This window comes from Staurois parvus, unplaced genomic scaffold (genome assembly GCF_062004578.1).
Source record: "Staurois parvus isolate SC_StPar_1 unplaced genomic scaffold, SC_StPar_1.0 ptg001089l, whole genome shotgun sequence".
Lineage (NCBI taxonomy): Eukaryota > Metazoa > Chordata > Amphibia > Anura > Ranidae > Staurois > Staurois parvus.
Window position 1 is genome coordinate 1244350 of NW_028318885.1, and position 14532 is coordinate 1258881.

Below are 14532 nucleotides of genomic sequence, written 5' to 3' on the forward strand. Positions count from 1 at the left end.
CTGGAAGAGATTACCAAACCCGTTAGTTCTCGAAGGACTTGTGGCAGTCTGGGCCATTCATTGTCATCCAGGATTGTCTTGGACAAATTGTTTGCCTAAAGATTCTTCTGACTGGGCACATAGACGGCAGCTAGCTGCAGGATATTGACTTGGGCCAACTCTAGAATCAGAGAAAACTCCTTCAGGAGGGAGACACTAAGTGCCCCCTTGTTTCTGGATGTAGGCCACAGTTGTGCTGTCTAGCTTCACCAGGACAGGTGAACCTTAGATGAAGTCACTGAAGGCTAGGAGAGCCTGAAATTAAGTTTTTAACTCCTACTTTGCTGGTGTCTTACTGTACCACCAGCCACTAGGTTGTCAGATGAGAATGACATTGCAGAAGATTCTGCTTCTCAAGCTACAATTTTTGGCTTGCTTTCATACAGGGCATAATCCATATCTTCTGATCTAGGCCCTCTGCCTGCTACCAGTCCAGAAACCCAACTTGATTGGGGGTGAGAGTTCAACTGAGCCTACCTGACTTGCTAGATCTGAAGGATGAAAGATCTCCCAAGTATGTCCTGAAATGTTTGCCTTGAGTGACTATGTGTCTGTCACCAAAGCTGTATTGTGACGGAGGTGTAGGTGGGACAGAACACACGTGGAGAGCAGTGGGCACACAAGGTTTTTATTGAGGGATTTGGGACAGTCGATTGGGGCAGCAAGGGTTAAGTCCGGGGCACACAACATAGGGACAGTTCAGGCAGGTAATGGGTAATCCAGGCCCACAGCAGAGGGGCAGTTCAGGCAAAGAGTCCGGTCACAGCACTGGGCAGTTCAGGCAAGCAAGGGGTAATTTGGGCACACAGCAGAGGGACAGTTGAGGCAAAGAGAGTCCGGGCACAACAGAGGGCAGTTCAGGCAGGTAATGGGTAATCCGGGCCCACAGCAGGAGCCAGTTTAGGCTGTCTTGGAAATTCGCTTTTAATGAATTTCTCCTTACCGTGAATACTCGCAGTTGGATGCGCAGAAATCCCCCATAAAGCTGTGTAAATCTTGCTGCAGCCGTATTACAACCTCCACTTACCGCGACTGCAGCTAAACTCCACAATTCCTGTGCCTCCAGCTGGTTTAGCATCTCTTGAGATGTGGGGAAAATGGAGCTCCCGTTACCAAGGAATGATCGGACGATACTCTCTGGTTGCAGTTGGAATTCACTCTGAGCCCGGGTCCATCTCCAGGCTCTTGATTTATTAAAAAACATACACGCCCCCACACATGAGGGTCAGGTCAATCCCCTCCCACAGAACACATAGGGATGTCCATACTTGAGAATGTACATCCTGTTTGGAGTGTAGCATTTTCTCTTATCTATACTGGAAGCCAGTTGAACCAGTCCTTCCCTCCCCCATGAGCTCTCGGTGGAGAGCAAACTTCCCATCCTATCAGCTCCTACTAGTATGTCCATTCCCTGTACAAGCATCCCCTAGATTAAACAGTGTCAGTCTGTATCTGAATGGGCCCGATACGATCTTTATTAAAACACATCCATCCAGATACAGTTCAGGTCGGTAGTGGTTTGTAAGATATACATGAGCCTACACGTGGAGTTCGCACTGCCTGGCTATACGAAGTCTATGTGGTACTATGCTGCTGATATGTGGATATAGGCCCGCGGCCTACCGCCGGCGGCATTCGCATCGAATGCCGTGGTGGCATACACGTCGGTCTAGAAGCGCAGATCTGCCATCTCATCCATTACCGAGCTGAGTACTGTAATACATACATTGTAAATGCGCATGGCCTAATTGCAGCCTTCAGAGCTTTAATTAAGCCACACGAGAGCCATATGAATAACACTAATATATGACACATTTAAAGTTCAACCTGTAATACAAAATTTCCATGACAAGGCAAAGAGTCCGGGCACAGCAGAGGGCAGTTCAGGCAGGTAATGGGTAATCTGGGCACACAGCAGAGGGCAGTTGAGACAAAGAGAGTCTGGGCACAGCAGAGGGCAGTTCAGGCAGGTAATGGGTAATCTGGGCACACAGCAGAGGGGCTTGCAGGGACACTCAGCAGCTGGCAGGGCACTCAGCAGTAGGCAGGCTGGCAGGGCTCTCAGCAGCAGGCAGGCTGGCAGAGTCATCCATCAGAAGGCAGGCTTTTCAGGGTCTGGCCGCAACTCAGACATCTCACAGCCCTCTGTCACGAGCAGGGGACAAACTGCTCAGGTCCTGCTCCGGTCTTTTAGCGCCAGAGCAGGATGCTTCTTGGTTGCTACGGCAACGGCCTGCTTGGCGGCGGGTTTCCGGGGCAACACACCCTGCCCCCTCACTCCGGCTGTGCACAGGGAGCCCAGCCTTTGTCTCTGGCGGGCGCAGAGCGTGGGAACCTCAGGGCCATGCTGTGCCCGCCGAGACAAGGGGCATGTGTCACACCATTTGTGTGAATTCCAGGTATCTTCACATATTTAAATTGATATCAGCTCAAACAGCGCTGCAGATCTTTATAGGAGGAAACTAGCCGTACACACACGGGTGGTTAGTTAAATAAAGGCTTTAGCCACTTGCCAACCGCTCTATCGCAGATTGACGACTACAGCGTGGTTGTCCAGTTCTGGGAGGGCGACATATGACGTCCTCCTAGAATGCGCCCTTTTACGCACCCCCGGCGATCTCCGTGATTGCTGTGTCCTATGGACACAGCTGATCACATGATGTGGTGAAAGGCCAATCGCAGTGACCTTTTACCACATGATCAACTGTGCCCAATGACACAACGGATCACCAGTAAATGCAGTTGCCGGTTATCGGCTGCAGTTTCCACACGCTGTCACAGCGTGTCGAAAGTACTGCTGATAGCCGGCAAGTGTCACCCATCAGTGCCCATCATTGTTGCATATCAGTACTGCCTACCTGTGCCACTTATCAGTGTCCATCAGTGAAGGAGAAAAATTACCTGTTTGAAAAAAAGTTTTTCTTTGTTTCTATTATAAAATTTTGCAAAGGTTTTGCTTTTTTTGTTTATAGCACAAAAAATAAAACACCAAGTGGGGATTAAATACCACCAAAAGACAGCTCTATTTGTGTGAAAAAAATGATAAAAATGTCATATGGGTACAGTGTTGCATGACTGCACAATTGTCATTCAAAGTGCGACAGCTGAAAATTGGCCTGGGCAAGAAGGGGGTATAAGTGCCCAGTAGGCAAGTGGTAATTTGCCCCAGCAACCGCCAGGACTTTCAAACCAAAATCAACAGAGTGTAAGGATGCAGGCTCTATACAGTAATAAGCCATAAAAGTGTTGATTGCGGACCATGAGATCGCTCTGCAGATCATCTCGGGCAACAGGCTGGGAAGCCGCCCAGGACGTATCCACACTTCTGGTTGAGGGTGCAGTCACTGCCTCCGGCAGCACCAAGCCGTTAGCTCTGTAGGCCATTTGGATAGCCTGGACAAGCCAGGCTGCGACTGACCTGGAAGAAGCTCGGTCTCTACTCTTCCCATGGAACATGTTGAGTAGACGGTCTGACCTACTCAAGGATGCTGTGACCTGCAAGTACAGCTTTGGGGTCTCATCTACGGCCAAGTGGTGAACATCATTGTCTTCAGAAGCTCTAAATATTGGCAGGACAATCTCCTGGTTTTCGTGGAAGACAGAGATCACTTTAGGATTAGAACCTAGCATAGGGATGAGTACCATTCGATCTGGGAAGAATGTCAAAAATGGTGCTTTGCAGCCAAGGTTTCCAATTTCAGAGACTCTTTTTGCCAATGTAACTGCCACCAGAAAGGCCGCCTTGACGGAGAGCTCCCTCACTATGGATAAACCAGCCAACTTTGGGACGATTCAAGAACAAGGAGGAGGTCCCATTTAGGGAACCTTGGTTTTCTCTGGGGCCTCAACCTTACCGCCCCAAAGAATTGCCAGACAAGAGAGTGGTCAAACCATGATACTCCAGTGAAGGCCGAAATGGCTGACACTTGACCCCTGAGGGTGCTGACCGACAAGGCAGATCCAGGCCTGACTGTAGGAATCCCAGGACATCCTGAACCCTTGGATTACTATAGGAGCCACCCGTGGCCAAGATCTAGTCCACAAACGTAGACCAGACTCTTCCATAGACCCTGTTGTTACTTGGTCTCCTGGAATTCATCAAGGTAGGAATGACTTCAACAGGACAGCCCAAGGGCTCCAGCCTCCTCCTTTCAAGAACCAGAGCATTAGATGAAGCTGGGCTGGGTAAGGGTGAAGAATGGCCCCCCTGTGACAGCAGGTATGGCTTGAGAGGGAAAGGAACAGAATCCCAAAAGCTGAGCTGCGCCAGTAAGGGAAACCACACTCTGCTTGGCCAGTATGGAATTATGGCCACTTCCTCCACTGCTTCTGCTCTGAGCCTCTGAAGAATCCTGAAAATGACAGGGACTGGGGCAAACGCATAGGATGGGAAAAACCAGCACTGATCCGTCAGAGCATCCACCCTGAAGTCCTGGGGACAGCGATTCCTGGTATATAATATATCTCCACTTTGCTGTTGCACAGGGAGGCAAACAGGTCAACTTCCAGCCTGATCCCAAGGGTTAGTATCCACTTGAAGACTTCCGTGTTGAGAGACTACTCGTTGTCTAATTGAACCCTGGATATGAAGTCTGTTGGCGAGTTCTGGACTCTGGGAACGTATACTACCAATATATTGGACAGGTTTCTCTGCGCCCAGGTCATGATTGGCTCTACCTCCCGCAAGAGGGACAGGCTGTAGGTCCGACCCTGTTTCCTTACGTAGGACACTGCCATCATATTGTCAGACCTTAGGAGGGCTGATTTCCCGTGTTAGATGCTGGAAAGTCCGTAGAGCACAGAACACTGCTTGCAATTCCAGGACATTCAACCCCAACCTGTGAGAGGGAAAAACCATCTGCCCTGAGCTATCGCTGACTAGTAGACAGCACCCCATCCGGTGCTGCTGGCATCCGTTGATTGTGAGATGGGGACTTTCCTTCATGGATGGAGTTATGTAAATAACCTGGCCCATGTTGCCTGGGTTCCACTGTTGAAGAAAGCCCTTCGGGAAGGGTGGCAATCTCCACTGTCCACTTCACTATCGGCGCTGCAGCCACAATGGTACCAGTGATTTTCAGGCATTGGAGGGCCTGAAGATGGGAGGAGGACAGGGGAGGTAGTATTCGGCTTCAGATCACCAGAATCTTCTCCAAGAGAAGGGAGATAGTGACACTAACTGTGTCGAAATAAGCCCCGAGGAAAATTGGAGACTCCGTGGGCTCCAACTGGCTCTTCTCCATGTTCAGCAATACCCTGAGAAGGGTCGAGATGACATGGGCCCTGTGCTGCAGCAGCTGTTCTCTGTCCTGGGATAGCAGGAGCAGGTCGTCTAGGTAATGGTGTAGACGAATTCCTCTGGTTCTGATCAGGGCCACGACCACCACCAAGGCTTTTGAAAACACATGAGGCAACACCGTAAGCCCAAGGGGGAGACATATGAACTGGCGATGCCGTTGGGCCACAGCAAACCGGATGAACTGCTGAAAATCTCTTGCTATGGGCACATGAAAATAGGCATCCTTCAGATCTATAGACAAGAGCCAGTCGCCTGGTTTAATTGCTTGTTGAATTGTGAACAGTGTCTCCATTTTGAATTTTGACTTCCTGATAAAGGAGTTTAGATGGGTAAGATCTATGACAGGCCTCCGAGCCCCGTTTCTCTTCTGGATCAAAAAGAGGGGCAAATACATACCTTGAAAGTATTTGCCCTCCAGAACCAGTACAACAGCACCCTGTGCCAGTAGAGAGAAAATGTAGGACAGCAGGATTTGCCTCCTTTTTCTGGAATGTGGAAGCGCCATAGGGATGAACTTGAGATGAGGAGGGTTCTTGAACGCCCAAGAATGCCCTGAAGATACAGTGCCGACAGCCCAGAAGTCCTGGATTGAAGCTGCCCAGACATGCTGAAAATGGCAAAGGCAGGCCTAATCTCAAAAGGACTTTGTGGCCTCACGACCTCCAGAGGTCAAGCCCTTGGAAGACTTCTGAAAAGATGACCAGCTTCTCCTCCAGCTTCTCTTAAATTTGCAGTCTAGCCTGTAGAGATGCATATCCCTTGCTCGTTCCCAGCTTTGACTTCTGGGCTGAGCCCTCTTCTGGCCTAGCAAACGCTGATCCTGGGGCAGGAAACTGTACCTCCCCCCAGTAGCCTGAACTATAGCACTGTCCAATTTGTTCCAAAGCAGGGAAGAACTGTCAAAAGGAATCTTGCACCACGCCTGCTTAGAGGACGGATAGGCCAACCAGGGCCAAAGCCACAACGCACGTTTGGCTGTAACTGAGGACAGCATAACCCAAGCCAGCAGATGGGTAAGGTCAGCCGAGGCCTCCCCCAGAAAGGCAGATGCCAACCTCAGCTCCCAAATGGCTGAATTCCTGGCCACCTCTTCCAGAACTCCTCTGAGAGCTGCATCCACGTCATCTAACCACACTTCCATAGCTTTGGATAAGGCTGATAGGGCAAGCGCCGGCTTGCAGGCCATCTTTGTCATAGTGTAGATTTGTTTGAGATCACAATTCTCTTTTCCAGGTTGTCCTTGAAGGACATTGAATCCTCGAGAGGGAGGGTAACATGCTTAGCTAGCCTCATCAAGGCTGCATCCACCAGAGGTGCTGATTCTAAATGTTTGACGTCTTCTGACTTGAACCAATAGAGCTTGGCTGACTTGGGCAGATTTTTACTGAGGAGTGGAGTAATGTTGATAGGAGGTCCTCTTTACTGAACAAGTTCCTCCAGGAGCAGAAAGTTTGGACGGTCTTGTTTTAGATGCTTTTTCTATATTTTCTATATTTAGGATGAGACACCACAGCTTCTTTCCACTTCAGGGCCTATTTAACTGCCTTGGCTAAGGCAAAGTCAAAGCCCACATATGGATCCTCACCTTCCGCCTCTCTATCTGAAGCTCTGGCTGACAGATGACTAGGCTGAGAAGGTTCCAGTGCCTGTTGGGGGTCTTTGGGAGGGAAGCACACCCCGAACGATGGGCTGCGGGCGCGACTCATACACTCTCACGGCTTCAACTACCACCTCTATGCCGACGACACACAAATCTATCTCTCAACCCCCCACCTCACCCCCTCGGTCTCCGCCCGAATCACACACCTGTTGAGCGACATATCAGACTGGATGTTGCTCCACTTCCTTAAACTGAACCTCTCCAAAACGGAGTTTCTTGTCTTCCCTCCAGCCCGGACACCACCCCCCATTGACTTCTCCATCATGTCCAACAACGCCACCATCAAACCCGCCCCGCAGGCCAGAGTACTTGGTGTCATTTTGGACTCCAACCTATCCTTCCAGCCCCAAGTCCACTCTTTAACAAACTCATGCAGACTCCACCTGCGCAACATCGCCAAAATCCGCACGTTCCTAACTCCAGAAACCACTAAACAGCTCATCCACTCCCTCATCATATCACGACTCGACTACTGCAACTCCCTCCTCACAGGCCTGCCTCGCCGCTGGCTATCCCCGCTTCAGTCGATCCTGAATACGGCTGCCAGACTCATTCACCTTTCCAACCGCTCCGTTTCCGCCACCCCCCTCTGCCAATCCCTCCACTGGCTTCTGATTGGGCAACGGATCAAATTCAAAATCCTAACACTGATGTACAAAGCTGTCCACCATACTGCCCCGAACTACATCACTGACCTAATATCCAAGTACCGCCCAGCACGCACACTCCGCTCCTCACAAGACCTCCTTCTCTCTAGTTCCCCGGTCTCCTCCTCCCATGCCCGCCTCCAGGACTTCTCCAGGGTGTCACCCATCCTCTGGAACTCCCTGCCCCAACCCATCAGATTATCACCTACTCTCCTCTCCTTTAGGCGCACCCTGAAAACCCATCTCTTCAGGGAAGCCTACCCCACCCCCTGCTAACCTGCCGACCTCCTCCACTCTTCCTACCACTCCATCCCCCACAGCTATCTCCTCCTGTGCCACCATCCCCTCCCTCCTAGATTGTAAGCTCCAAAGAGCAGGGCACTCGATCCCCTCATGTTTTGCATTGTATTGGTATTGTTCTGTCACATGGTCTGTCCCCCTTTGTAATGTACAGCGCTGAGTGAACTATTGGCGCTTTATAAATACTGTATAATAATAATAATAATAATTTATAGAAAAAAGGGCATAAACTTCATTTTGGTGCAGCGTTACATGACCATGCAATTGTCGGTTATTGTCAGAGCCGTAATGCAAAAAATGGTGTGATCAGGAAGGGGGGGGGGGGGGTAAATCCTCTGGAGGATTTAATGGTTAATGTGTGGTGGGCGTAAATCCTCTGGAGGATTTAATGGTTAATGTGTGTTGCTGAGGCTGCACTGATAATCAGTGCCCTGATTTTCAGTGTAGTGGTCTCCTTTCACAGTTGCCAGTTATTGGCATTACTTTGTTCATACTGTGACAGCGTGAGGAAAGTACTGCTGATAACCAGCAAGTGTATTTACATGGTGATCAGTTGTGATTGCACACAGCTGATCATGTGGTAAAAGGCTGCTGTGATTGGCCCTTTACCGTGTCATGTGATCAGCTGTGCCCAAAAGGACACATCTATCACAGACCACGCCTGGTGCGTGCCGCTGGGCGCATTCTGGGAGGACATCATATGATGCCCTCCCAGAACTGGACGACCAGACTGTAGCCATCATTTGCTATAGCGTGGTCAAGAAGTGGTTAATAGTGGTACCACGGAGTAGAAAATTCTGGGAATCACCAAAGCTGGAATCGTCACTGACGGACGCACAGCCATGTTTTAAATGTTTACACCGTTTAAATGTCTTTCTTCAGCTGAGCGTCTCTTCACCGTACTGTGCTTGAAGTCTTCTGTAGATAGCGGGTTTTCCGTCTTCGTTCACAAGAAACTTCATCACCACACGCTGTTGTCTGCCATATTGACGAACGGTTTCTGGACTGCCTATGGCATGAGTGCCGCCTATCAGTAATAGGACACACTTGCCACTTACTACTGCCATGCTAGCATCCCTTTTTATACCTCTAAAATTAAAAAGTCCCGGTTTGACTGAATGCCCCTTGTATATTCAAATAAAAAAAAGATCTTCCACTATCCAATAGATCCTTGTAGTGTAATGAAAACACAGAGCGCCACCACCCTAATCAAATACACAATCGTTAGATCATACGTTGTAATGAGTACAGCAGACACGGCATGTTTCTCAGGCACAGATCCTCCCCAGGTGTATGCACTTCCACTCCAGGATCATTCCTCTTAGGCAGCAGCAAAAGCCAAGTCCTGCTGTAACAGATAGAGCTCACCAAGAAGCCAACAGAAAGCCAGTGATAGTGTAGTAATTTAAATAAAGGTTTATTGTAGAACAGAGCCAGTTATCAGTTAACACAATGTGACAGCGAAAAAATATTAAACACTTACTAACAACCTGGAATCATGCAACGGCGCAAGGTCGGCAGTGAGAGTCTATCCTGACTAGTTTTGCCCAATTGGACATTCTCCCTTAAAATGTGGGGTGCTGAATTAGCGGAAGTGACCCAAATGCTCATGGCCAATGTATAATCCACCCCTCCTGTGTTCCTTACCTCCCCATGTATAGATTCTATCACTGAAAAAAAACAGGAAAGGAGAGTAAGAGAGCAGTGTGGGTAGGATCAGGGCTATTCTAATGAATAGGCACTGCCTAGGGGCCCCAGGTGCATGTGGGGGCGGCCCATGATCAAAGCCAGGACAAGGGAAGGGGGGCAGGCACTGTGTTGGGGGGGGGGGGTTCATTGGTGCCACTCTTCTTTGACGGGAGTGTCTGAAGAAGGAGCAATGGCCGTCTTTTGCAGGAGGGAGGATTCGGCTTTCTCCAACCTCCTACAGGGAGCAGAAAAGATCCACACTGAGACCTCATCTCAGATTTGGCACAGGAGAGGAAGGAGGAACTGCCATCATTACAGGGGGCTCTGAGTACAAGAGGGGAGGGAGGACAACAGTGATGTATGTGGACACTATGATGGGGGACACCAGATGTATGGAGACAGCGTGATGGGAGTACAGCCAATGGATGCGAGACACCTGATGTAAGAGGACACTGTGATGGGAAACATCTGATGTAAGGGGGCACTGTGATGGGAGACAGCTAATGTATGGGGACACTGTGATGCGGGACACTTGATGTATGGGGACACTGTGATGCGGGACACTTGATGTATGGGGACACTGTGATGCGGGACACTTGATGTATGGGGACACTGTGATGCGGGACACTTGATGTATGGGGACACTGTGATGCGGGACACTTGATGTATGGGGACACTGTGATGCGGGACACTTGATGTATGGGGACACTGTGATGCGGGACACATGATGTATGGGGACACTGTGATGGGGGATCTGATGTATGGGGGCATTAGGATGGGGGGATCTGATGTATGGGAGCGCTGTCATTGGGGACAGCTGATGTATGAGGACACTGATGGGGAACACCTAATGTATGGGGGCATTATGATGAGGGACACCAGATGCATGGGAGTACTGTGAGGGGGGGACACCTAATGCAAGCTGGTAGGGGCCCCATTGCATTACTTTGCCCAGGTGCCCATGATGTTATTAAGATGGCACTGGGTGGGATGGTGATAAATGGCTACAGAACCCAATTTAACTAACTATATATTTTAAATTGAATTATTCAGTGATGTCATATTGTGACAAGATTGTAGTTTCTCATCTCAGTACTCAATTCAAAACATAAAGCCTTGTACATTTTGCAACATCATTTAAATATCCATTTTCTATATTAAAATCTTACACAAAGAAAAGAATTAGGCACTTTTTAAAAAGGAAGTGCTGCCTCTCCCTGGTGGGAAGGTAGCTTGAGATAGGCACTTCATGGAGCAGCATCATTCAGAGGACTCTTCCTCCAGCTTCTAAGCTCAAACAGCTATTTGGAAGCAGAGGAGCATGACCAGTATTAACAGTCTGGTGGCTACATCACCCCATGAACTAGGAAATTCATACATAACTTGTGCTACGCTTGCCATCCATTATATACTTGCAGTACAATTCTGTTAAAGCCAACTTCTGATCTGCAATGGAGAAGCAATCCTTCAACCTATTCAACTTACCAATGATATAACACATAACAGTTACAGTGCACACAGTGAGATAGCATGGCAGTAGCATTCTCTGAAAAAGCATTAAAACAAAGTCACTGTGCTGGATGGACATATTTCACATCACATTTAAACTTAGAAAGACAGAGGACACCATATAAATGTAAAGGAGGTACTGTGAATATACCAGTTTATTCACATGGTTTGAAATACAGAAATGAAAGGTATAACTGGATATAAGATCTTGTAATGACAGCATACTTACATCGATGAGAGTAGCAGAGCTATTAAATCATCTTCTCTAGTAAAGTGTCTGAAATAAGAATTGTGTATTGCCTACAGTATATAGTAAATGAAGAGCTCTCTTCAAATTGCAGGTGCTGTATTAGAAGCTGACCTCAGATCACTGTGGGAAAGTGGTTCTCAAAGCAGACACTCCTGCTCTTTACACACCAACATTAGTAGATGACAGAAAGCTGCAGAGAATCACACTTGGAAACAAGAATTCTATGTGGAAATGAACACACCAAAAAAAAAAAAAAAAAAAAAAACAACTATACTGAAAATGCATGTTTTATTATAGGCAGCAATATTTAGGCAGAACGATGTAAACATAAACAGAACTGACATCATATGAAAGATAAACTAAGAAGAGACGTCTTGTCTGGGATAATAAACACCTTCAAATTGTAGTTTGTAAAGGATGAGGATGATTTATAAAAACTGACAAAAAAACACAAAAGGCCCACAGGAACCAATCAGATGTTTTTAATCTGCATTGCAGAAGTAAAATCTGGTATCAGATGGGTTGTTATGGGCAACAGAAGCACCTGCCACTCCTCTAGTTTCCCTATAAAGGGCTCAGTGTAATAAAATGAAAAGGCGGTAAGCAGCGCTTGCAACCTGCTTACTGGTTCAAGATGAGAAAGATGCCTCAGACAGAGAAAGTGATCAATGTAAAACATAAAATGACAAAGTACACGCAAAACTGAATACAATGAAAAGGCTAAGTGCAACATAATCATGAATACTGACTTGTGTTTACATAAGGTCTGCACGGAAGACACTGCAATTTTCTGCACTGGGCAGAGATGGAAATTATTCTTTTAAAATAGAACTATAGACAAAACTTTTCATTTTGAATAGAGCAATGGAGGGATATAACCCGTCAGATTTTGCCATCAATGTCCCATTGTGTAGAATACTCATCACTTCCTGTCCCACAGCCAAACAGGAAGTGAGAGGAAATCCCTGCAAATTAATTTGAGTTCCCCATTGGAAGATTTCCCCTCTAATACTTTTCTAGGGACAACCCAAAATTTGGGATTTACTTTTATTTTCACTAATAATGCTAAACAGCAAAAATAGAGAGGGTGAATCTCCTTAACGGGCACAGACAGCAATAAAAACTGATAAGCGGTCTAATCCATCTCCACTCTAAAGGCAAATCGTTTTCATTGAGTTTTGGATAGTTATACTTTAAATATAGAGCTGAGCCTGTGTATTCCAGCAAGTCATGACACCAACGTAAATGTCTTCGGGTGCGCAGCTGGCAAATTGGGACCAGCGGCTGTGTCCGTACAGTTGCTGCATCACAACTGACATGAGTGAGACTGCCTGCACAGGAATGCACAGAACCCCTGGCATCCCTATGTGAACAAACACAGTCCTCTCATGGGCGTACATTTAAGTATACCCATGTGAATGAGGCCTTATAGTCTGCTTTAAAGTGTTACTAAACCCACAACAGTAAAATCTTATACTTATGTAAAATGTTATACTCACTGTGGAACCTAAGGGGTTATTTCTCTGTATTGTGTAAAACCTCTGTTTGATCCTGTGTTCTCTGATCCAACCCTTCTAGTGTCCCCCTCTTATCTCCTGATAAGACATATTGTGTGGATACACTCTGCACATGCTCAGTTTGGTGTGTATTGCTAGAGACTTTTTCTTTTTTTTTCTTGCGAGTGCGCACGTGATCAGCAAAGGGCCAGTCAGCACTGTCCAAACAGAGGTCAGGGGTCCTGCCTTACCCTAGAGCAGAATGAAAACTCCTCCTACAAGCTTTAACGTGCTCAGCTGGACACTGATAGAAGTCACAAGACTGCTCTAACTGCTGATGAGAAAAGGTATTTAGCAGTTTATATTTACTAAAATAATTGCACTTCCATGTTCTCTGTACTGTGGGAGACCAGATATAGTGACTGCAGGGTCCTCGGTTTAGTAACACTTTTGTACAGTAGAATGGTGTAAGCCCTATAATACAATTTTAAATCCAGGAAGTTTAAATTTGCTGCAAATATCACATAAAATGATGTGTAATATTGTATTATAAATTATATAATATTTACAGCGATCAATAAAAACCTACTGGAATGGAAACATTATTGTAATGCTCTCATCCTTCTACTATACCTACTACTGATATTCTGAAGATCTTTTCAAGCCCATCAGTCTCTGAAGAGCTGCCTGTGTCTCAAAAACACCTTCTCATGTTAGGGTCCAGTGCTTGTACTTTTATATTCTTGTTTGAAACTGTACTTGTAAAAGAATCCTCCGAACACATCCCCAATGTAAACACATTTCACAGTGTGTAGTGTTTAATAGTCAAACAATTGATCTCTGTGTAGTTAAAAAATGGTCTGGTTTTGTTCTTCTTGCTCATGAAAGATTTGTTCAGTTTAAACTAAAGTCATAGTAATAAAACAAAGTACAAAGAGCTGAGAAGCTCTAGCCAGGAGAGATTAGGTGGTATGTGCATACATAATAAATACAGGAGGGGTGAGCAGGTGGAGTTCCAGCATCTTGTGCAGTGTCAGGATGGAGGCTAGTGGAGGGGGGGGGGGGGACCTACAAGCCAAATGTTTTCTGGGGCATTGTGTCCATTCAGAAAGATTTTGTATTATGCAGCACTGGAAACAGCTAGTTTCTTCAGGTGATCCATGAAAACTTGTAGACTGACATCATCTGTGAGAATAGGGGCTCCAGACTCCTGTGAGAAGAGAAATGTAGATTGATTGAAGTGCTTGTGAAAGGAAAATAGAAGTTCTGCATAAAAAATGAAGGTCTTAAGCCCACCTACAGAGATCATGAAACACACTTGTAGCATATTCTGCTGCAGTTTGAAAACTCCTGTGAGTCAGAGAGCTGTTGTGCAGCATCCCTGACAGGTATACAGAGCTCTTTGTAATGATTTACACCTGCTGTTTGCAAGACACTCACATGCAGGGTTTGGTAGGAAGAGTCGAACAACTGATAGGCTTTTTTTGCACCGACTGGCAGAGGCACCCGTGGATGTTCAAAGAAAAGGAACAAGCCATCTCCTTTAATAAAACATCCAATTACTTTATTTCACCAAATAGCATTTTGTGGCTTTGAATTGCCACTTCCTCAAGGTGATACAATTGGTGTTTGTGGGTAAAAAG

The 14532-nt window shown here is 46.9% G+C and overlaps 1 protein-coding gene across 2 annotated transcripts in view; it reads right to left on the reverse strand.

The window, feature by feature from the left end:
* Positions 1-9346: 9346 nt before the first annotated feature.
* Positions 9347-14532, reverse strand: part of SEC23A (SEC23 homolog A, COPII component) — a 128181-nt gene continuing 122995 nt past the window's right edge. For both annotated transcript variants that reach the window (XM_089658685.1, XM_089658684.1), the window contains one exon: positions 9347-14099. In XM_089658685.1, the coding sequence (XP_089514811.1) occupies positions 14010-14099 (90 nt within the window). In that variant the 3' untranslated portion in view covers positions 9347-14009. The remainder of the gene's footprint in view (positions 14100-14532) is intronic.